We start from the raw sequence: 25,596 nt of genomic DNA, 5'->3' as shown, positions 1-25,596 counted from the left end.
ACTCTATCTAGTGAACAAACCAGCATCACGGGGCAAATCACAAGGTGACCGTTGCTTCTCCTTGAGTTCAACTTTATCATCCCAGTGAGAAAAGGGTCAACACATGTAAGAGATAACCATTGGTATGCAAGAAAATTGAGTGGAGAACCACCAAAGGGAGTTGAGGATGATCTTTTGGATGCTCCTCTATTCCAAATTGAAAAAGTTAATGCAAAAGTCATTGGAGCATTTCCACTGAATTGGGAACCTTTGGACCTTGCCCCCACGAAGGAGAGAAGAAGATAAAGCATGCAAGGGTCTTGCTAACTTTCACCTCAAGCCACTCTTGGTAGAAGAACACTCTCTTGTGGAGATCTAGGTTCCTCAATATTGCCTTCCTTGTTGTCACCACAAGGAAGCTTTGGAAGAGAAAACCTCTCTTGTGGGAGAGTGAGGGTCCTCAACCATGCCTTCATCATCATCACCACCACCACAAGGAAAACTTCCAAATAGGTGGGGAGAAAATAGGGTGAGAGGTATGGAAAGTTCAACCTCTACCTCAATGCCTTGGTGAGTGAAAGCATGGGGAAGAAGGAGAATGGGAGGGGGGATCTAGTATCATCCTACTATCACTCACACACACAATCCTTATGCATTAAAGAGAAAGAAAGACTCAAACTCAATTGTGAGATTGGAATTATGTGTTTTCTCATTAGTCAAAATATCTTAAATACAAGACTCATATTTATCATGCCCGGTTGCCCAAGTAATTTCATGGGGCTCAAAATCTAGTCTAGGTTATTTTTCTAGTCTAAGTATATGCTACCAGTATTACGCAGGTCGTAAACTTGATTTTGACTATCTTTTGGATTTCCAAAAATATTTACATGAAGCACTTTGTACGATACAAAAAGTATGGCTCAAAAAGTGTTGCTGCATCTATGGAGTAATGTTAGCTATAGTGGTTAACAAACCCCCTCCCTAATCATAGTTCCATAATCCAAATTGGCAGTGAAGTAGAGTGGGAGTCAGTGGTGGTCGAAGCTATTGTAGTTCTATAGAAGTCGAAGTGGGACTTCGGGTACTCTGGGTGGTGTGGATGGGTATTCATTATATTCGCTCATAGTAGCCGGAGTACCCGTTTAAGTATTGGGCCTTTGTTGATGTCCTGTAGATAACCCTTGATTAGGTCGAAGTCTAGGCGATTCGTGATCTTGTTAAGATCTACGTTGGGGTTTTGTTTATGGTGTAGGATCCAAATTACAATGTCAAGTGTGTCAAGTGGATCCTTCCAATTGAAAGGATGGTCGGGGGTGAACATTTGTTCATGCTCCTCGATTGGGGGTGCTGGGATCTCGCCTTCTTCTTCTTCCAATACATACAAGGATTGGATTGCTGCTTGTGGGGGGAGAGGATGGTACTTGATTTGTGAGGTGGAGGCCTTTATGAGTCAATTTAGTACTTCCCTAAGTTGGTAAGGGTTGAAGGTTTTTATGAAGACAAAGGTGGGGATGGTGGTGTTTGAGACATAAGGGGTTTAACCATTCCTAGAGTGGTGGGTGTAAAAGTAGATGTGACCGGAGGGGGAATTGAGGTTGATGGTCTCTCTCGTTTAGCTCAAGGTAGAAGATCCTATAACTAGTGTGTTGAAATATGCTTTGCTCAGGCCACTGCCTTCTGCGCCTACAAGGTTCTCCTTTGTTGTTTTGTCCTAGTGGCAACTGCCTGATACATCATTGTCATCTTTATCCTCGTCGAGAGCATCGTCTCAATGATATCCTTAGCTTATTACTTCTTGGAGAGTGTTGGCTTCATCGATTTGTAGAACTCATGTGCCTCTCGTTATTGATTTTTGCAGAGAAATCCTAGGGTAGGCCACATGGATTGTGTGTCAAATAGGTGTTGTTGGCGATCCTTCATTAATATAAGTTTCTTCCATATTCTATGGTAGCATACCAGGGTTCCATGTGCTTAGCTTGTTGTTTAGTATTTGATAAGCCTTTATTTCTTGCTCTTCTTACTCTTTGGAGAAATAAAAGAGTTTTCTAGATTCTTCCAGACCTAAGGGTTCATATGTCCGAAGTCTCACAAATATTAAACTTTTTTGCCATTGGTGGAAAAAGTCTACATGAGAGTCTATGACGTTAACATATCAAAGCCAATGATATTTGTTCCCTCCTTGGAAGAGATATAAATATTCTCTTTTAAGTGTTTTGGGCCCCAAGATGCCACCTCCTAGATATGTGTATATTGCCTTTAAATTCAAGTGTACATTCCTCGTCATATGGACCAAAGACTTTTCCTTGCATGTTCTAGTTGGGAGGATGTCCATGGTTTCAATTATGTGCATCCAATTATCAAAGTCTTATTGCTTTGGAAGCCAAGCAAACTTTGACCTCTCACACTCCTAATCCAATGTTTATGGCATGTTTTTGTGGGGATTGAGTCTTTGAAAAAAGGTCCACCACTTATGGGATGAGTTTTCCATGTACTTAGGTTAACCTTGAGGCATTTATTCTTTTTTCATATATAGATATGGTTTCTGTCCCAGTCATAAACCATTCTGGCCTCTCTTATAAAGGCTCTACCTAGGATGAAGTCATAAGATCTGGGCTGTTAAGAAAAGTTCATTATCTCAAAAGTGTGGCAAAATCTTAGGCCAAAGGTCTTGATTCTTAGATTGTGCAAAAGCCCCATGGGTTTTATTGTGGCTAGCAGTGTCAAGTGAAGGTTTCCCGCACTTCTCCTAGCACTATTTGGTAATAATGGTAACTCCAGTCCCTCCATGTAGGAAGGGTGTGGGTTGCATGTTCTTATATTTTACTAAAAGGATGACGTACATGTCATCACACTTGAAGGAGTGGTCTAAATTATTCTTGAGGCATAACTCTTGAAGTAGTGGCCTAAATTAATTAATCACCAAAGTACTTTTAGAGAATCTTAGTGAACTACCTCTTCCCTAATGGATTTGTGATCATCAAAAAACTCGTATGAGGAGTCTTGAGGTATTTTTTTTCCATGCGCGTTCTTAGTCTTCTTTCCATCCAATTATTTAGGTCCTTCCATAGGCTTGGGCTTCCTTACAGCAAAGAGCAAAAATAAATCTGGACTTGGTAGAAGAGGAAGGATCTGAGTCTTGCTATGTCTTGTGGGATGTGTCCATGACCTATCAAGATTGGTAATGGTATATGGAATGTGTACATGCCCTTCTGAGTGTGAAACTCTTTTATCATCTCCAAGGAGTTTGGAGGCAATGGCTTCAAAGCTTTTGTCCACTTTGCCTAAGCCCTATTTTGAGTCTCCTCGTGTTATGGAATGGATTGGTTCTTTCCCTGGTCTTCTGTTGAGCATATTGAGAGTGCTAAGGTACATACGTTTTCTAGCTTTTAGATCTACTAATTGATAGATATTGTTGTAGTCTTAATCTTTTTATTTAAATCCATAAAAGGGTTTAAAACTGTTCGGAACAATTCAATCCATAATAGGGTTTACAACTATCTACTACGATTATGCTCTATTTGTGGTTCTTTGTCCCTTGGTCATTATGGTTTATGGTGTAATTGTTGTTAAAACTAAATATGTGCATGCTCAATGTTTACATATATGCTATATACTTTTGTTTTGTCGCATTATAAATCATACAATGCAATGTGGTCTTAGGGAAGGCACTTTCGCATATCGAGCATGAGGATTCTAAAAGGAGCACACATGATATGGTTGTGTATGGTAAATTTTGAGCAAGATACTCAAGGTAGTAGACATGATACCACTATTGTGGTAGAAAATCTTGATTATTGTGAAACTATTGTGGCAAAAAAGCTTGATTATTGTGGAACTATTGTGGTGGCAAACAAGCTTGTTGTGGAACTATTGTGAAGATATCTATGATGTTGGGTTTAGAACCTTCAACTTGTTTATTTTGTGATGTCAAATGGTTCAAGGTGGTATGTTTCGGAGCTCAAGCAATTGTCAAGGATCATCCAATTGTTTTTTTTTTGCAATTGACTCCAAAAAAACTTTGGAATAATCAAGAGACACCTTTGTACTACCTTAACATTGTGAACATGTGAGATTTTAAATTAAATACATGCTCAACTATTTACTAGGTTGTGTTTCATCATGATGCAAAGGGTTAAAAATGGTGGTATGTTATACAAGTTTCCCCTCGATGAAAAGGTATCTTTCAAGATTAAGGTGTTGAGGAGACATTGGATGAGGTACAAGTAGATCGTGATGGATCAAAATGTGCAAGATAACGAAGAAAACAACTTGGAGCATGAGGAGACTTACACTAGTAATGAAGAGTGTGAGACGACTTTCATTCTGATAAATGAATGAAATGAGCGCCCATTAAAACTAGTGATGTGATGATGATAGTAGTGATAGCAAAATACAACTTTTCATTGATGTACTGAATCTAGAAATGGACCGAGAAATCCGCATGGATTTGTTACAACATGGGATAGATTATAACTATATCTCACCATATAAGATGTTTTGATTCGAATATAATGGATCTAGCACTCGTGTTTTTTTATATGTTACACTCGTGACAAAACATAAAACATGTTAATATCAAAAGATCTCTATATTGCAAAGGGAGAAGAGTATATAAATGGGAACTTACCAAAGAAGGTTTGTAACATATAACTTCATCCATAAGTGGTTTGTAAGTTCAATAGTTCCAAGTTTGTTGGGAGTATTGACATCCCCCATACAATGGTGTATTGCTTCTTGTCTCACAAGACTTCATCTTATAGTGATATTTTAGGTGGTTCTTTGCCTTCTTCAACCTAAATTTGCACTCATGAAACATAAATTTTATGTGTCATTTGCACTCATGACACAAACTTCTTTTTTCCATATGACAACTTATTTCACCAATTTTATACATAATGAAGAATTTAAAAACAAAGGAAATAAGCTCGGATAAGGTGCTGCGTCGCGTATTCCGTGCATGCCAAAAACGTGTAAGAAATCCATACGATCCACACATAGAAACAGCCGTGAACTGGAGTTTGCATAGGGGCTTGGCATCGACCGTGGGGCCACGCCAGTCATCACTGCTTACCGTCCATGTATATAAATTCCGGTGTCGTCGCATAGAATTGGGTTCATCACATCAATATTCTCTAGAGCATTATATTGCTGAGAAATAATATGAGGTGCTCAAGTACTGTGCTGTGTGCTTTGCTTGTGTTGTTTGTAGCGTCTCCTGGTACCAGGGCGCGCAAGCATGAGCAGAAATTTGACGATCCTAGTGAGATTAGAAGAGATGACGGGCAGAGATATTGTGAGCAACCCTATAGGAAGTTTGATTTAAAGCTTGGGAAGGCTTGGGAGGTTTTGAGGTCGGAAGGTGGGGTGATGAGGGCGTGGTGCGAGGACATCGAAGCGTTTCCGAACAAGCGAGTGGGCGTCGCCGAGATAGAGTTGGAAGAGGACGGCCTGCTGGTGCCTCAATACAGTGATGCGGACAAGATCGCATACGTGCTGAAAGGTATATAAGATAAATTATCAGCTTTAACCTTCCTTACATAGCATAAATCGTGTTAACGACATGATCTATGCAGGCTGTGGACGAATGGGCGCCGTGATCCCTGTGGAAGGCGAGTTCCGGCGGATGTTTGTGAGGCGGGTGAAGAAGGGTGACGTGATTGCCATTCCAAGGGGCACCGTGTACTGGTGGTATAACGACGGAAACGAGCGGCACAACGTGCTGTGTGGCGGCGACAGCTCCTCCGGTACAAATCCCGGCCGCTTCCAGGTATGTACTTTGTTCATATTGATGGCCATTGTGTTTGGTGTGTGTACTAAGCTACTAAAGTTCCTGACGAGTGCGTGCGTGCGTGCGTGTGTGTGTGTGTGATTGGTCACAGGCATTCGGCCTCGCCGGAGGCAAACAACGGCGGGAAGGACGATTCGGTTCCTTGCTGCACGGTTTTAGCCGCGATGCCTTGGCCGACGCATGGAATGTGGATGAGAGGACCGTGGACAAGCTGCTGGAGGGCCAGAGAGAAGGTGGAATTGTGAAAGCTCGGCACCAGATCAGGTTTCCCGAGGATGAATATGAGGAAGAGGAGCAGTACAACCACCGTGGTATCTATTATGACGCCGCTGAGCCCAGCTTCTACTTTGAGGAGCTCAAGTACAGCTTGGGCGAGCAGCACCACCCCGACTTCTTCGTGAAGAACGGGGGCTGGCTTAAGCTCGCCGGCAGTCAGAAGCTGCCCGCTCTACAGCAAGTGGGGTTGAGCGCCATGAAAGTGTCCTTGGAAGATGTAAGTATTATGATCGCTTTACGATAACCTTGGAAGATGTATGATCGCTTTACGTTGTTTTGGGCTATTAATTGAATTCATGGGCTTTACTGCCATGCAGAACGCCATCTACGCCCCATCGTTCGCGCGCAATGCCCACCAGATCCTGTATATTACCAGGGGCAGCGGAAGGATCGAGGTGGCAAGCGGGGACGGGCAAGAGGTGTTTGAAGGGGAGGTGCGAGAGGGCAACGTGCTGGTCATCCCCCAGTTCTTTCCGTCCATCAAGACCGCTGGCAACGACGGCCTCGAGTTTATCACTCTTCTCACCAGCGACAGGCCCTCCTTGTCCTTCCTAGCGGGCGCTAACTCGGCGTATGCGGGCATCCCCAAGCAGGTGGTGGCCACCGCCTTCAACGTGGACGTGGACACCATCGCCGAGGTGTCACGCAGCCGCTACAACGAGGAGGTCATCTTCCCTCCCTCCAGAGAACGTCGCCCACGAAATTGGGCAATCATGTAGACGAAGATTGTTATAATTATAAATAAAAGAATTGCTGGGTTTCGCAAGATTACATTCGTGTTCCAAAATGTCCTCTGTTTTTTCAAGGCATTTTCATTGAGGTACATTGTTTACAGTCGGGCATTCATTACGGACCTCTCTAACTCCTTCCAACTATATTCCCCAATGCTCGTCGAAGATCCGCCACCTTTGAGGTGAAGCCCCTCATGCAGAAGATCCGTCACCCACAACTTGTTGAAGGCCGCTTCCAAGCACTTAAAGTCGCAGAATGCAATTCCCGCATCAGCCGTGAGAATTATTTTGCGCACTAGCCATGACCTAAATGCCTCTACCGAACTTGGATCGCGTATGTTTTCTCTTCAAAAAAACACAGATCGCTAGAACCTCCGGTCTTACGGTTTGAGAACTCCGAGACACTTTTTTGTAGATGTGTATATATATATATATATATTCACCTACTCGCTCCATTCACCTACTATCGTGCATGATAATATGCTCAGTCGCAATACAACCGTAACGGAATAGCTCGTGGTAGTAATATGCTCACATAATCAATACAACCCTATTATCAATACAAGCCTGCCTAACGGAATAGCTATAGCTCTCTCGTGTGAATAAAAAGCTCCAAGAAATGAAGGTTTATGCTTAATCTTGTCCTCGGCTGCCCCTTCCTCAGTCACACACCAACTCTGGGCTGGGCATTCCAGATTCCTTCTTTCTTTCCTCAACAACAATCCCCCTTCTTCATCACCTCGACCTCTTCATTGCCTCTTCATGTGGCCATGCAAGGCTCTCCTGATTTCTCTTAAATCCTTTTCCACGGGTGCTCTCTCCACCTCTTCATTGCCTCTTCATGTGGCTTTAACCTCACCATGCAAGGCTCTCCCGATTTCTCTTAAATCCTTTTCCACGGGTGCTCTCTCCACATCAACATCGCCTCCTGGATTTGCAAAATTTCCCGGGTGGGATGATGATTGCATCCCCGGCATATCTTCGTCATTAACATCTACATTCTCTACTCCCAGAGCTTCTTCCGGTCTACGAGCATATGCCTCTTCTTATCACCCGGCACCAAGCCCCTTCCTTCAATGTTGGTCGGCGACATCCCCGCACCTCTCTCGCCCATGTGAGCCTCATCCTTGAATTTCCCTTTTCATCCTCTTCACCTCGAGCAAAGCCTCCAATGAGCCTCCAATTCCCCGATTTTGTAAGGCCATCCTTTGCTGACGCCAATCCGGGGTGGACTTCCAAGATTGTGGACAACAATCATGTTGTCCTTTCTATGGGCAACTTCACGCTCCTGCTCATGGTGGCCTACCCTCCACTCCCACATTCGATCTCTCTTCCTTGAGGGGGAGATTTGTTCATGAACAAGTTTGAGATATCAATGTCTCAGATTCTTGGCAACTTTTGTCACTTACTCGCCAATCGTCACGAAGTAGATTCAAAATGAAGGGCGAGCTAGAGGATCTTTGTAACACTACAACAGAATGAGGGTTTAGCAACAAAAATAGCAACGTTTTTATACCTAGACGGGTACAGAGATGTCGGGTCCATTTTGTTGCTGAACATGCTGATATTTTCCCTACAACAGGTTTGCTGCTTAGTAGTGAAAATAGCAACACTTTTTCGTTGCTCCACAGCGTAATGTCACTGCTGGGCAATGATATTTTGTTATTGAGCAGCGAAAGTACTGTAGAGTAAAAAAAAGCTGGGGGTAGATTAGGGAGTCTGCACAAGATTCCCCAGTCTACCTCAACTCTTTTTTTCTAATGTAGACATAGTAAAACTAACATAACTTAATGTCCATTTCAGAATCATGGACCATTGTAATGTAAATAAAACTTGACAAAAAAAAAGAACAATTAAAATTCATGGTTTTATAAATATCGAAATTCAATCATAATACTTGGCAGAGTTACATAAGTTATGATTCCAAACAGCTCATATACAAAGTAAAGTGCTCTTTTATTCTAATGTAGACGTAGTAAAACTAACACAACTTCATGTCCATTTCAAAATCATGGCCAAGCATGTCCTCCAGTAAGAACAATATATCCTCCCTCGTGCACCCTTTTAAATACAACTTCCAAACTGAGTTGGAATGCAAAATCATATTCATTTTGCATAGAGAGGCAGTCCATTGCTTCAAGCTATAGATATACAAACAAATGAATATTTTAGAAAGTTCTTATTTAAGATAACCTTCTTTAATTAAAAGATAAGATACAATTTGGAGCTAAAATATACTTACAAATATTGTTAGGATATCAACTCCTCCTTCACGTGTAACATCGCCCCGCAAGTTATTTGTTATCTATCCAAGAAAAAAATAACTACTTAAAACTCTTATGCATATGGCCTTATGCATATAGCCTTATGTATATGGCTGATGCATAAGGCTACAACATTATGCTCTTTTTTTCTAATGTAGATATAGTAAAACTAACACAACATCGTGTCCATTTCAAAATCATGGACAAGTGTTATGTAAACTTAGCAAATACAAAAAAGAGAACAATTGCAATTCATGGTTTTAGAAATGTCGAAATTCAACTACAATACTTGCCAGAGTTTCATAAGTTATGATTCCAAAAAGCTCATATACAAAATAAAGCGTAATGAAAAACAGTGGAGCTAGGAGCTGCATTCAGGAGGTTTACATCTCATGCATTGAGATTATTATTGTTCCTTACAGCTCTACCCCCTTTGCTTCTCACATTTTCAATCTGGACCCTTAGGCTAAGGCCTTTAATACACATTTTTAATTGATTCCTAATGCACATTAGAGAATTTATTTTGAATTTTTGTTTTAGGGAATTATATTTTAGACATTAGAAGAATTTTTATATCCAAAAATATCTCAATATTGAATGACCTCTCTCTAGAATTTTTCTTCTCTCTAGGCAAAAACAAGGAAAAATAATATTTTCTTGCATTCAGAAATAGGGAATGATTACAAGGGATTGAGGTAAAATCTTTTTCATTATTCAGGTTGAGGAGAAATCTTACATTTACTCCTAGAGCTTCTTCCCGTCTATGAGCGTATGCCTCTTCATGATCACCCGGCACCAAGCCCCTTCGTTCAATGTTGGGAGGCGACATCCCCACGCCTCTCTCGCCCGTGTGAGCCTCATCCTTGAATTCCCCTTTTCATCCTTTTCACCTCGAGCAACGCCTCAAATTCCCTGATTTTTTAAGGCAATCCCTTGCTGACACCAATCCGGTGGACTTCCTCGGTTGTAGACAACAATCATGTTGTTGTCCTTTCGATGAGCACCTTCACGCTCCTGCTCTTGGTGGCCTACCTTCTACTCTCACATTCGATCTCTCTTCCTTGAGGGGGAGATTTGTTCATGAAAAAGTCTGAGATATCAATGTCTCCGATGCTTGGCAACTTTTGACACTTACTCGCCAATCGTCATGATGCAGATTCAAAATGAAGGGCAAGCTAAAGGCTCTTCATAACACTACAACAAAATGAGAGTTTAGGAATAAAAATAGCAGTGCTTTTATAACTAGACGGGTACGGAGACGTTGGGCCCATATCGCTGCTAAACAGGCTGATATTTTTACTGTAAAATGGATTTGCTACTGAGGAGCGAAAATAGCAGTGTCTTTTCGCTGCTCTGCAGCGTAATGTCACTGTTGCTGGGCAATAATATTTCGTTGTTGAGCAATGGAAGTAATGCAGAGTAAGAAAAAGTTGGGACATACTGGGGAGTCTACACAGGACTCCCTAGTCTGCCCCAGCTCTTTTTTTCTAATGTAGACCTAATAAACTAACACAACTTTATGTCAATTTCAAAATCATGGATAAGTTTAATGTAGATAAAACTTGGCAAATATAAAAAAAAGGACAATTGCAATTCATGGTTTTACGAATGTCGAAAGTCAATTACAATACTTGGCAGAGTTACATAAGTTACGATTCCAAAAAGCTCATATACAAAATAAAGTGTAATGAAAAACTATGGAGCTAGGGACTACATTGAGGGGGTCTACATCTCATGCATTGTGATTATTATTGTTCCTTTGCAGCTCCACCCCCTTTGCTTCTCACATTTCAATTGCTTCTTGCTTAGACATTTATACCACCATTTCTAGTTACGTGATCCTAAAACACAATAAAACTATCACAAGTGAAAAACAGTTTTGCAAAAACAAAGAGGTTTAAGGTTTCGGAATGTACTTACTTGCCATGCTTGCTACGAACATGCATAGGAACCTACCGGCATGCATAGGTAGCTATCGGCATGCCTTGAAAGCTACCGCATGCATAGGTTGCTACCGACATGCATAGGTTGCTATCGGCTTACATAGATAGCTACTAGCATGCCTAGGTTGCTATCGGCTTGCATAGATAGCTACTCGCATACATTGGTAGCTACTAGCATGCCTAGGTTGCTACCGGCATGCATACGAAGCTATGTGAATGGCTAGTGTAGACCATGTTTTTTGTTACATTGGGCCTAGCATTTTGTTGAGCTCACGATGGTGGCGATGCACTGAAGAAGCACTTGGCCGAGGTCGTGGGCACGTTGAAATCGTCTCGCGAAGGGCAGGCGCTTTCGGTTACAATTCCATGTTTTAATCAATGGCAAGCCTCAACTTCAACAAATTCTTTGGCAGCCTCTTACCATCAATGTCAAGCTGCCCTCTATGAGATCCCTCTTACTTTTATAGCCTTGTCACCCGCAATCTCGTCCTTGGTTGTCCCTTCCTTAGTCACACCAACTCTGCGCATTCTGGACTCCTTTCTTTCCTCAACAACAATCCCCGTCTTCATCACCTTGACATCTTCATTGCCTCTTCATGTGGCTTTAACCTCACCATGCAAGGCTCTCCCAATTTCTCTTAAATCGTTTTCCATGTGTGCTCTCTCCGCATCAACATCGCCTCCTAGAGTTGTAAAATTTCTCGGGTGGGATGATGATTGTGTCCCCGGCATATCTTCATCCCTCATTAACTTCTACATTCACTACTCCTAGAGCATCTTCTCGTCGTCGAAGGGCGTATGTCTCTTCATGATCACTCGACACCAAGTCCCCTCCTTCAATATTGGTCGGTGACATCCCCACACCTCTCTCGCCCGTGTGAGCCTCATCCTTTAATTCCCCTTTTCATCCTCTTCACCTCAAGCAAAGCCTCCAATTCCCTGATTTTTTAAGGCAATCCCTTGTGACGCCAATCCGATGGACTTCCTCGGGTTGTGGACAACAACCATGTTGTTATCCTTTCTATGGGAACCTTTGCGCTCTTGCTCATAGTGGCCTACCCTCTACTCCCACATTCAATCTCTCTTCCTTGAGGGGGAGATTTGTTAGAGATATGAATGTCTCTAAAGCTTGGTAACTTCTGATACCTACTCGCCGATTGCCACACGACGTAAATTCAAAATGAAGGGCAAGCTAAAGGCTCTTCGTAACACTACAATAAAATGAGGGTTTAGTATAATGAAAATAATAGTGCTTTTATAAGTAGACAGGTATGGAGATGTCGGGCCCATTTCGCTGATAAACACGTTGATATTTTTGCTGCAATGGGTTTGCTACTCTCAGCAGGTGAAATTGCAGTGCTTATTCGCTGCTCCGCAGCATAATGTCAATGCTGGGCAATGATATTTTGCTGTTAAGTAGCGAAATATCAGTGTTGTTTTTTATGTTGAACAGTGAGTGTACTGCATAGTAAAATAAAGCTGTGGCAAACTGGGGAATTTACACAGGACTCCACAGTCTGTCTGAGTTCTTTTTTTTAAATGTAGACATAGTAAAACTAACACAACTTCATGTCCATTTCAAAACCATGGACAAGTGTAATGTAATTAAAGCTTGACAAATACAAAAAAAAATGACAATTGCAGGTCATGGTTTTACGAATGTCGAAATTCAATTACAATACATGGCAGAGCATAAGTTATGATTCCCAAAAGCTCATATACAAAATAAAGCATAATGAAAAACTATGGAGCTCGGGGCTACATTGAGGGTCTACATCTCATGCATTGTGATTATTATTGTTCCTTCTTGCAGCTCCACCCCCTTCGCTTCTCACATTTCCATTGCTTCTTGCTTGGACATTTGCACCACTGTTTCTAGTTACATGATCCTAAAACATAATAAAACTATGGCAAGTGAAAAACAATTTTACAAAAACAAAGAGGTTTAGGGTTTAAGAATGTACTTACTTGCCGTGCTTTCCAAGCATGGCCTCCAATAATAACAATATATCCTTCGTCTTGCACCCTTTCAAATAGCTTTCAAATGCCGTTGTAATGCAAAATCATATTCATCTTGCGTAGGGGGGTAGTCCACTGCTTCAAGCTATAGACATACAAACAAATGAACATTTAGAAAGTTGTTATTTAAGACAACCCTCTTTAATTAAAAGATAAGATATAATTTGAGGCTAATATATACTTACAAATATTAATGGGATATCAACTCCTCGTTCACGTGTAACATCGCGCCGCAAGTTATTTGCCATCTTTCCAATACTTAAAACTCCTATGCATATGGCCTTATGCATATAGCTTTATGCATATGGCCTTATGCATATAGCTTTATGCATATGGCTAATGTATAAGGCTAATGCATATGGCTAATGCATAAGGTACTGGCATGCATAGGCATCTATCGGTATGCATTGGTAGCTACCGGCATGCATAGGTATCTACACGCATGCCTTGGAAGCTACACGCATGCATAGGTTGCTACCGGCGTGCATAGGTTGGTACCGGCATGTAAAGGAAGCTACCGGCATGCATTGGTTGCTATCGCGATACATAGCTAGCTACCAGCATGCATTAGAAGACACCGACATGCCTAGGTTGCTATCGGCATGCCTAGGTTGCTACCGGCATGCCTAGATAGCTACCAGCGTACATAGGAAGCTACCAACATGCATTGGTAGCTACCGGCATGCATTGGAAGCTACTGGATGCCTAGGTCTCCCAACATGTCGGTAGAAGCTACATGCATGCCTAGGGAGCTACCGGGATGCATAGGAAGCTACCGGCATGCATTGGTAGCTATTGGCATGCGTTGGAAGCTACCGGCATGCATGGAGGATGGAGCATGGAAGAAATAACAAACCCTAATCTTAAAACCCTAAACTTACAAACCTCGATTACAAACCCTATAACATGTAAAAGCATAAGAGAAGAAACATAGAAGAAAAAGATCTCTTACCTTGCGAGGCTTGTATGTGTTAAAACCTACCAAATCAAACCAAAATAAGAAAAAAAAGTATTAATAACAAACCCTAATCTTAAAATCCCAAAAACTTTCAAACCCTAAAAACATGTAAAATCATGAAAGAAGAAATATACAAGAAAGAGATCTCTTGTGAGACTTGTATGTATTGAAAATCTACAAAATTAAACCAAGTCTGGAAAAAAAAAGTATTAAGAAAAATCAAGATCTCTTATCATATGAAGCTTTAATGGAGAGTTCTTAATTAGAGAAAAGGGAAAATACTTGTAAAATGGTTAAGCTTCAATTAAGAAGAGAAAAAGAAGAAAAGAAAAACTTAAAAGAGAGGAAAGAGAAAGGAAATACTCATAAGAAAGCTTTCCTGGAAAGCTTGTTTGCATAGGAGATAAATGAAAAGAGTACACATACCTTGCTTGAGCTTGAGAAGGATAGGGTAGGAGAGGTAAAGGTGATAGATAATGCATAAACCTGTAAAAAAACTCAGAGTACAAGTTTATTGTATTCAAAAGATAAAACTACGTGGCGGCGGTAAAAGAAGCGAGCGATATTTTGCTGCTGCAGTGAAAATGAAATTTCATTGCTCTCAGCAATGAAAAAATGCTATAGAGCAACGTTAAAATGCTACTCAACATCGTGAAAACCACCGATATTTTCCTTTCGAAAATGCTACTAAAAATTGTTGCTATGCTTCCGATGTGCTGTAGTGTAACCTCAAAGAGAAAACTTGGCTCCGGGATAATTTCAACATGATATAATTTGTAGTTTTGCATTGTCTTTTATGCACATTACTACATCATACTCTTTGTACTAGTAAAAAGCATTTCTCTTAAGTACGAGTGTTGAAATAAATATTAAGCCAAAAAGGCTTTTATGTATGTAGTGGCCACGTGGGCATTGTAACCAACTATACCTCTATATTAGAGAGGTCATTATGTGAGCGTTATCAAAAACGTTATCTCTAGCATAGCATTCTTGCTGCATGTAGTTTTCTACACCATTTATCACCATCATATTTATCACACTTCTTATTTCTAGCCCATACACAAAAGATCACAGCATGGAGTATGGCCTTGTAATGTTGGAGCCCATAGTTGATGCTGTGATCACGCCTCATGATCACATCATCAAGCAAGGAGCCATGATATTAGCATTGCACAAGGGAACAACTAGATTATATGAGAGCATTCAGAAAGTAGCCCATGATATTAGCACTGCATCACGAGTCAGTTCAGTCTTGAAGGTTATGGGACAGAGATTTTCACATGGCTCCTCACTCTTTGGAGCCTCACATCTTCTCTTGTCTTCAGTCTTCTTGTCGTGGTAGCTTCTCTCCACGCGTCCGTCTCTTGTCTTTCAGTCTTCTTGGGGCAGCTTCTCTTCTCGTGTCCATGTCTTCCTTTAGATCTTCTTGGTGTGGATCTTCTTCTTGGAAGGAGATGTTCTTCTTCTTTCATGGCTGGGGCCATGAGCTTGTCCGTGAGATCTTCTTGCTCCATGTGAGCAACATGTTTCAATGTTTTGCTGACAATTCCTTTGGGCTTTTGATGTTTACCTTGTATCATTATGCAATGCAAACCCAAATCTATGCGGGAGGTCTTACCTCTTGCCTTATTTTGGACAAGCTTAAGGGCAGTGTCATATCCCATTTTTACACTGATGTAATGTGCCCAATACATAATGCGTATAGCATTCATTCTTATGCACATTCCCAAATGCAACTCTAGCTATGAATAATCTTGAATTTGAGTGAGATTTACACGTATTAACCAAGGGTTAAATGCAAAATGATGATTATCACAAATTTATCAGCACAATTTTACCAAAAATTACATTAAATCAAGGGTAACCAATTTGTACGGAATGGTTGGAGTATCAAACCAACTCCGAATTGCAATCTGAAGTTATAGAGATCTGTATCAGATACCTAATGGTTAATTGGAATCCTCAATTGCACCAAAATATAGTGATTAGCACTGATTAATCATTGATTAGCAACTTAATCCACTATTTTGTGTGTAAAAAATAGAGTATGCGGGGAGTCCAGATCTGGGGCCTTAGACTTCAAATGAGCTCAAATGCTTTCAAGGCCATCAATAGCAATGAGTCTAGTAGATGATAAAGCCAAGAAACACAAGATTTGACCAAATATTGAAAGCTTAATCTCTGTCTTACCAAAGTCACCTATAGATTTGATGAAGATAGTGGATCTCATTGTAGACTTCATCAAATTGAATTCTGACTTCACCAGCTTGTAGAGCATGCTTGAAAATCCCTAGAGCTATGAGGAATTAGACCAATTTGATTTGGAGGAGCTGCAATGTCAATTTTTCTCACAAAAAATATGCTGAAGAAAAATGCGATTTCTCCCAGCTCCATCGGCGATTTGCGCTTCTGTTTCAACTGTCTGGAGTAGCAATGGGTTAGCTAACTTGGGCTAGAAGGGTTTGGCCTAATGTGATGTGTGCAAGGAGCTAGAGCTCCTCCACTAGCTGGGGGTATAGAGGTGAGTTGAAAAATAACTAAAAATTTGATTAATTTCTAATTATTTACTAATCCTAATTAATTAGATAATGGGCTCATAAACCTGATGGATTCTAGGCATGGCTCTGATACCATGTTGAAATTAGAGCAATGTGATGAGCTATGGTGGATCAAACACTAGAATCAATATCATTAACAAAGTGATTAGCAAATAATTAAGATGTAATTAGTGAGTAATTAGCACAAATAATTAAGATATAATTAGTGAGTAATTAATAAATAATTAAGATGTAATTAGTAAGTAATTAGCAAATAGCTTAATGTAGGCATGGATAATAAAAAACCAGCGAATTCTCCTTAGGCCAATGCCTCAACTTATAGAGTTTACATCCAAGCATCAAATCCCACTGATTTCTCCTTGATTCACTCCACCTTAAAGAAGTTAGCAATTTGTGAATGACTCACATTTACTAATTTCCTCCATCCATTTGACAATGCGATGATTATTCTCCCACACATAAAACATCTTGTTGTGGTCATAAATTCCCACTCCATGTTCTTAATCACATTTTCAAACTCCTCAATTTTCATTCTCCATATGTCATCCCATGCACTAACATCATCTGCATTGGTCGGTAACATAAGATTGCCAGATGAGGAGATAGAGAAAATGAATCTACATCGGTCGGTAACATAGCCATTTGTGTAAAATTCCCTTGCGTGCTTCTTATACCTAAATTGCACTCTTTGTATAGAGGGTTTAGGACAAGTATACACAAGGCAATAGGTGGCAAAGGAGTGGATTTCTTCACCTACAATGTACATACATAGGTTGTGCTTGCCAGCCATAAAAATATCTTATGCGAGATTTGGTAAAAATTGGATAACAATTACCTTTAAGCTGTTTAAACTGTGCGGTAGGAGTTCTAGTAATAAATGAGTTGCATGTGTGACCTTAAAGTGGTTTTTATTCTCACCTTATTTTTTCAGTTCCCTCTTCCACCTCTCCTACTTCCTTTGTTTATTTTGCGAATTTTAAAGAATCACATTTTTTGTGTACTTAGAAGATAAACTTGGATTACTTCGTCGATGAGCCTTATCATTATCATTTTCTTCTTGCACTGTTTTCCTCCTCTTCTTCCTACTTGTTACTTCTTGGCTTTCTTGTGTGTGGCAAGTGTGCTCTTTAATCATTGTGCATGATTTATAGATTTAATTTCAAGATTGGTTTCCTCAATCTAAACACATCGCCATATACAAGACAAACTACTCACAGTAAAACCACAAAAGAGAGAATAATTGTAAAGGTGGGAGAGAGACATAACAAGACTTACACAATCTCTTGGTTGGCCATACAATGATTTAGGCCTTTGGTTTGATTAAACATGAGGATATCACCACCTTCAAGGGGAAAAGTAATAGGGGTACTTCTCCCACTTTGACATCTTCAATCAACATGCCAACATACCTAGGTAGTAAAAACTCCATGGATGGTATCGATAGTGGGGTTTACATATAACATGGTGCCAATAGCTACTTTAATACCATTGAACATTAAGAACACCTGTGTCCCTTTTTCACAAGTTGGGGAGGCACCATGTAGAAAAGTGGACAAGCAAGAGATGAGAGAGAAAAGTAAGAGATTACTAAATAAGACCGGGCGAAAGGAGATTGGAAGAGGAAAGAAAGAGAATAAGCAACCAAGGTGAACAACAATAGAGGGAAAGAGAATATTTAAAAAAGAAAGAAATAAGGAGATAGAAACACAAAAAAAGGGCAAAAAGAGATAAAATAGAAAAAAATCAATATTTTAGGGTTTTGGCTAAAAATAGAGAAAAAGTGTTAAGACATAGAAAAGAGCTGAGAAGAAAAAGTTAAAAAAAGAGAGGGTAGGGGAGAAGGGGAGAGAGTAGGGGAGGAGGAAAGCGTTTGAGAGAGAGAGAGAGAGAGAGAGAGAGAGAGAGAGAGAGAGAGAGAGAGAGAGAGAGAGAGAAGACGAGTGAAGAGAGAGGCACGAGAGAAACAGAGACGGAGGAGGGAAGAGAGGAGGGTGGAAGAGGGGAGCTACATGATGAGAGAGAGACGAGGAGGAAGCAATGAAATTCAGGGGCTGAGAGAGAGAGAGAGAGAGAGAGAGAGAGAGAGAGAGAGAGAGAGAGAGAGAGACCTTAGTTAGGGGGGTCCATCCCTCCCTCACTAAGGGCAATGTCGCCCTTAGTGTAGGGATATAGGGAACCCTCACTAACGACAATCGCTTCTCTCTCTCTTGTGAGATCGACCGCCTCTCTCTCTCTTTATTTCAAATGCTTCCTCCTCCACTAATTCACTTTCTCGTCCTCTCTCTCTCTCTCTCTCTCTCTCTCTCTCTCTCTCGCACGCACGCTACCCCTCATCCCCCTCCTTCTTCTAAGTGTAAGTCTTTGAAATAAACATAATGAAGGAATATGAGTAATATTACATTAAGTGAATGACCTAAGAGTGAGGGGAGAGGGGGGAGGGATATATATGTGCATGTCCCCTTAACATTACAAGTGAATAAAGTGGGTTGATAAGGGATATGATTAACATTACATTAAGTGAATGACCTAAGTGTGAGGGGAGAGGGGGGAGGCGTATGTGTGTGTGTCCCCTTAATACTCTCTCTCTCTCTCTCTCTCTCTCTCTCTCTCTTTGCCGTCAACTCCCCAAGTGTGCTTTAAAATTTAAGAACCATTTTTGTTTTGTTTAAAAATTTTGAATTAGCTTTTTTTTAAGGTTTTATGGCTCGTTTTAAATAGTTAAAAAATGAGAGAGAGGACACTTGAGTTAGAGAGTGAAGAGTGGGCACTTGTTGTTAATACTTGTTACATGATTGTTGGCCATTGTTGGGTGAAACTTGGGGGAGAGTCATGTAAAGTTTCTCAAAGTAGTACGAAAGAGTTCTTGTGGAGGCTTGTTTGAGTGTACTTATGCCTTGTGTGGAAGCAAAACTACGAATGGCACAACGAATACGGCATCATAGATTGGTAAGATTATTATCTTAGCTCGATTTCAATAAACTTTGATTAATAAGAGTATTTATTAGGACTTTGTAATTTTTAAAATAATAGGCAAACTGACAAAGAAGCTTCCCTTGCTAGGCTTAACAATGGATGGATATGGCTCTCTAGCTTATTTCTACTGCAATAAGAACAAACTTGTATTGAGAAGCATGTGTGGTGCTACCATGTACTATTGTATGCCTGCTAACCCACATATGACCAGATTGATGATACATCAAGGATAAAATATGCATGAGGTGCAAAGGGGCACATTAGGGCAAGCATTGAAAATGATAAGAGAACTTGTGCAAGAGGCAGTTTCAGATGTCGCTAACAAGTTGTCCAGGGAAGATACAAAGGGATATCACCAAACAACTTGTGTTGGATGTAGTTGTTAAGAAGCATACAAAGGATGGATCAAATATTAGCAACATGGACTTGTCATCACTATTGGACCACATCCATTCCCTAATTCAATGCTCGGGGGGTTCACTCATAAATATGTAGGTGTAGCACGTGGGATCAACAAAAGGGGTGTGTTTTATTCATGAAAAAAATACAAATAAGGGGTTTTTAAATTAGGCCTTGAATGCATGTGATATACAGAGTTTACATATAGTGAACCCCCCAAGATTCCATGTCAAAGGTAATGTTAATTCCATATAATTGATTTTAATTTTTTGATTATTCTTGTCAACTTAAGTTTAAATATTTTGTTAAGTTGTCCAATTCTCTTGTAGATTTAGGAGAATGGTACATGCTTCTAGGATCAACGGTTTAATGCAAGGTATACCTAAAATTGAGGAGATAATATGTTTTTGAGTCCTTCCACGACGGTAGTGGTTTTCCTAGGCAAGCTTTGCATAAGTCAGACTGGTGTTACGTGTTTGAAATGCCAACCATAGGGCCCACATTGGGTTTAGATCTAGTGAATCGTATGTACCAAATAGGATATGCTCATTTGAGAAGGGCTAATTGGGTTTGTTTTGATCACATTAGGCGTGTTGAAGGATGGACAATAATGGCTACACATGTATATGATCCAAGGTGCAATTTGCTCTTCTAAAATTATTTAAAATTTTGAACTTGTTTTGAGCTATTTTTCAACTATTATATGATGGCATGCATCTTGTAAGAGCTCATGACAATTGCATCTTGTGAAATGAAAGAGGAAGACACAATGGCACAAGTTTGATTCTGGGAAATGATTAATAATATTGTGGTGTAAAAAAGCTTCTCCAAACCAGATGTTTTTGGTTTCATGGTGGGCTGATGAGGCTAGAGCCAATTGGAGGGCAGTTAGGACAGTGTATAATAATGGACCATAAAATATATTGGAAGGTTGTGAGCATTCGTGTATTTTTGAATCAAAACAAAGCTTGAACATCCATACAATATAATATGTAGTCTAGAATTTTCAAGAAGAGCACAAGTGACAATGTTGTCAGTGGTGCTGTGCATGAGTGAAGAAGAGGCACTTTTGAAATACAGACACATTAGATCATGGTGGATGAATAGTAAAGTTTCTCATGAAAACTTACTAGTCATGGATCGTTGGCTTAGTTGGTGGATATTAGATATCCACATTGGAGAGGAAGCACCTTGTAGGGGTAACTATTACTTCCTTGGTTTTAATAACAAATAGCTTGCCTTTGGAATCTGAGATGTTAAGTTAATCTTTTGTTATGGAATGTGGTTACAACTTACAACTTTGATTCTCATTAGTTAACTTAATCTCCTATTATAGGATGTGGACGACACCACTTTGTTGCACATGCTAACCACCAATCTAGTAGAAATGAAACATGCAAGTTGGTTAGCAGGAGAGGGTTTCAAGAAAACCATCTCTTTATATTATGCTATTGTTTAAATATTGCTTATTCCCTCTTGCAATCCACAGAAAGAGAAGAATGTATAAATGCAAGGTAAATATCACAGAGCAGTCCCTATAATAACAAAGTTGATAGAGAAGGCCAGAACATCAAAAGGTGCAAGTTGATAGAGAAGGCCAGAACATCAAAAGGTGCAAGTTTGTCAACCACCAACACATTGGTCAAGGAAGCAGTGAGTGCCACACCAATGCATCTGCAACCAATCTATACTGGTGATGACATTATAGTTAGTTAGCATCGAAAACCCACAATTATAAATCTTGAGGAAGATAACTCATCACATCATCTATAGTATGTCATAGAAAACAAGCCATGCAAGAAACAAAGTAGGAGATTAAACTTTCCACCCACTATTCCTTAAGGTACAAAAGGTGGTCAACACAACGTAGAGGGATTAAAAAATAAAGAAGAGGTACATGAAGTTATGGAGAAAGATAGAAATGACTCAATGTGGGCTATACGTCTAACACCTCTACATAGCAAGGTCACTTGCCAAGGATGGCTAGGTGCCCAAGATGGCAAGTTGTTAAGGAATAACCTACTACCTTACACACACAAGAGAAAGAAGAAGAGAAAGGTGCATGCAAGATTTGAATCCAGAGGATAGCACTTGGCTAACCCTATGAGGGTCGATGTGAAGCTGCTAGGGGCTCACTCCACACTCTCCTTGTGTCATCCAAGCTCGAGGGGGTCACTATATGTAAAATATCCCTATCACGTGCGTTCAAGGCCTATATTTTAAATCCCTTATTTGTGAATTTTTTAAATCTATATAATATCCCCTTTTCTTTATGAATCTATAAATTTTTTTTTAAATTTTTTTAAATCATACCCTTATGTAAATATATTTCTGTAAGTTTCATAAATTAAAATTATGCTTCTGTTGAACACACGTGATATTCACATTTTTTTGTGAGTGACCCCCCCGAGCATCCAAGAAGAGATCCCATGCGAGGTAGTGAGAAAGAGGGAAGGAGATATGGAGAGCTTAACCTCAATCATATGCAAATAGGACATGGTAGATAGCAATGAGAAGGTAAAAGAGAAGAGAAGGGAGAGCATTACCATTCCTACTCACATACACCAACAATCAAATAAAGCAAGCAACAACATAAGCAAGCAAGCAACCATAAGCTCAATGAGAGAAAGATAGACGGAAAAATCAATTAAGACAAATCGGATTCTTCCTTTTCATATTTCATCAAATGTCTTATATACATGAGATCATATTTACAATGTCCGAGCGCCCAATTACAAGTGGGGGCTCAAAACTAGTCTTCCTAGTTTTACTAGCACTATGTACATCAATTCCTCATAACCAGCATTACACATGGCGTAAGCTCAGTCATCCCATGTCTCATATACAATTAGCGTATTGCGCGGTTACAAAAGGATGTGTTACAAAAGTGGCATAATAGCTACGCGAAAGGTCATGTTAACTGGAGTGGGTAACATACCCCCTCCCTAAAGGAGGTTTGTCCTCGGGATTGGTCGGATCTATCTGTAATAGATAGAATAGGTGTGGAAAAAGTCCTAGCAAGAGGGGCTCGGTGGAAGACCCGATAACTGGTCCAAAACGTGGTCTCCATCATGTCTTCAAATGTTTGAAGCCTCCAAGCAGGCATCCACATTACACGCTTGTAGTAGCCGAATAGCTACTTTGAGAGTTGGCCCTTTGTTGATGTCAAAAGCAAAGCCTTGGGAGCCTTCAAAGTAGTGGTCCTCGAAGTGGGAAATGACTCTAGCAGTTTCATGATAAGATGGAAGAACCGAATGGTGGTGATCACAGCTGGTTCGGGGACTTGGTCGTAGTGTGGCAGATAAACTCATGGAATAATTGGACTATATTCTTGTCGGTGCAGGGATGCTGTGCAGATGGGGTCATGAACCATAAAAAATTGAACTTGATCTTTGGTTTCTTCTTTTGGTTTGCATGGAAGGTGTTCTAGGCCCATCGATGGGAGGTAGTCTGGGGTGATCCATAGTGCGCATGGCACGTGATAATATGTATCCCAAATGAATGGGTGGTGAGGAAAGCTCACCGCTAGGCCGGCTTCTCGCCCATATGATTGAACGTTATGGGGTGAGCAGTGTGACAAGGGGCCAGTGGTAGCCGCCGTGCAGGTTCGGGGGGGTAGGTGGTCATGCCGCCATTGTTGTCATCTAGGGAAGTGCCAGTTGTTGCAGCAACATCATGAGGGATCTGAGTATGGAAGAAATGGACAGCCTCATCTCTGTAGTGTACTTCTAGGGGAATGCGACATGCATATCATCAAATTGGGAAATCCCAGTGGTGGCTGCCATGAATTCGATTTGTATAAAGAATATGTGGTAGAGGACCAACATGCCATCCGCGGAGTATGGTGAGAGAGGGTTAGCCTGAAGAGATCGGTATGCGGTGTTGACAACAGGCCACCCAATTGTTTGTCAGTACTCGAGGTCTCGTGTGAAAATGTACGAGGAGTAGGGTTGGGGGCAAAGGCCTTCAGGGATAGATAGATCAATCAAGTCCGTTGGAAAGGTAGGGTTAGAGGGAAATTCAAATTTGAGGAGGTGGCTCCAGCTCATCAGGATAGCCTAGAGAGGGTGCTAGGGGATCTTGAAAAATTCATGGGGATGCTGGAAGGAGAGAAGGCCCTGGAAGTAGAAGTGGGGGATCAGAGTTATAGAGGCAATGGGCAATTTGGTGAGGACATAGGTGAAGTGCTGGTGGGAGAGCAGCTCGTCGATGTAGAGGCTGTGTTGCAAAAGGTTGAGGTATATGCTCCTGAACTGGAGATCGACGAGCTAGTAAGGGGTTTGTGGTGGGAGGGCCAAGATCTAGAGCTCTGTCACCGTATCCATTAAGGCATCTACCTTTTTGTATAAGGTGTTGGAGGAGGGATCAAAAGGTGTGGGAGGAGGCTAGTAGGTTGCCCTAGTTTCAACATCTCCTAGCTGCTCTTCAAGGTGCGAATGGTGGCCTCTGTAAGTTGCCGATGCTTGATGAAATCTGCTTGAGTGTGGGAAAGACTATTGTCCGCAGTCTAGGCATGAGTCTAGGCATCCTGATGTAAGCCTTTGATGATTGAAAGCTCATGATGTGCCCTTTTGGTTGCTACATGGCCTTGAGTGACCTATTGTTGGAGCTGAGTGATACGTGCAATAGCAATGCCAAACTACTCAGTTTTCTCATCGAACTTCTTTTGTTAGCTGCATCATGTACTGGAGGTTCGTCTGGTATAGGTCCTCTCATTGGGACATCTGGGACACTTCTTGTTGTCAGTAAATACAGTTGGTCATTTGTGTAATAAGCTCACTTGCCATTTACATAGAGAGATATGGCCATCTACAAGCTCTTCTTGTGTAGATGGCCATATCTCTCATGACAAAGTTGGGTCTTGCCTAAATTAGCCTAGACTACAAAAAGTGTATATAGGTTGTTCCTTTAAATACTCTTTTCAATTATTTTATCATCTCCATCAATAATGATTGCACCATTCTTGTCAAAACAAACCGACCCGTAAGTCACAACCTTGATGGAGATGATTGCACCATTCTTGATGAATATGACCTTATCATCTTTATCAAGAGTGATTGAACCATTCTTATCAAAGTGAACCATCAATTCATAGTACGTGATGGCCAAGATTTAAAAAAAGGAGGTTCCTCTTCATATCTAGAACCTAAAGATAAAAACATTTTGTACGTGATGGCCAAGATTTAAAAAAATGAGGTTCCTCTTCATATCTAGAACCTAAAGAAAAAAACATTTTGTACAACCTTCTTTAGACATAATTGAAATAGAAATCTTTCATTGGGCACTTTGCGTCATTGCCCACTGCCATCATGATGTCATCTTCCACAAGCTTAAGGGAGGAATACCAATTCTTACCACCACTGGTCATGTGCCTACGAGCCCTACTATTGATGATCCAAGAATCATCATGTGTTCTAGTAGTAGCTGTCTCACTATAAACTTCTTTAATAGCAATAAATAGCTCTATTTTTGCATGACTAGATTCTTCGTTCTTGTCATTTGCCTTCTTTTTCCTTTTTCTTTTTTGGCTATGTGCCCTTTCCTTTTACAATAAAGCATTAAACCTTTTTCTTTTATTTGAATTGTTAAACCCTTACCATTCTTCTGTGTTAAAATCAAGAAATCTTGGTCGCACCACCATTGTATCTTTGCATCTATATCTCCTAATCTCAAATTACTGAGCTAAAGTTCTCAAAATGTTTTGACAC

The 25,596-nt window shown here is 40.5% G+C and overlaps 1 protein-coding gene across 1 annotated transcript; it reads left to right on the top strand.

Annotated features, from left to right (window-relative positions):
• The first annotated feature begins 4,212 nt into the window (after positions 1-4,212).
• On the top strand, positions 4,213-6,762 carry LOC147618234 (cocosin 1-like). The gene is made up of 5 exons (XM_086775212.1): positions 4,213-4,285; positions 5,189-5,479; positions 5,553-5,746; positions 5,859-6,260; positions 6,361-6,762. The coding sequence occupies exons 1-5, from the start codon at positions 4,213-4,215 to the stop codon at positions 6,760-6,762; spliced, it is 1,362 nt and encodes a 453-aa protein (XP_086631338.1).
• Positions 6,763-25,596: the final 18,834 nt, after the last annotated feature.

This window comes from Cibotium barometz, chromosome 35, assembly GCF_041138505.1.
Source record: "Cibotium barometz isolate CiBa-2024 chromosome 35, ASM4113850v1, whole genome shotgun sequence".
In the NCBI taxonomy this organism is placed as follows: domain Eukaryota; kingdom Viridiplantae; phylum Streptophyta; class Polypodiopsida; order Cyatheales; family Cibotiaceae; genus Cibotium; species Cibotium barometz.
Note: the sequence above shows the minus strand (reverse complement) of the source record. Positions and strands in the feature narration are given on the sequence as shown.

Bases quoted from the DNA above. Each gene is read 5' to 3' on its own strand.
- LOC147618234 (XM_086775212.1), top strand. From the start codon at position 4,213: ATGGATCAAAATGTGCAAGATAACGAAGAAAACAACTTGGAGCATGAG. The intron at 4,286-5,188 runs GTGAGACGACTT...TGTTGTTTGTAG, and splicing joins TTACACTAGTAATGAAGAGT to CGTCTCCTGGTACCAGGGCG. The intron at 5,747-5,858 runs GTATGTACTTTG...GATTGGTCACAG, and splicing joins CAAATCCCGGCCGCTTCCAG to GCATTCGGCCTCGCCGGAGG.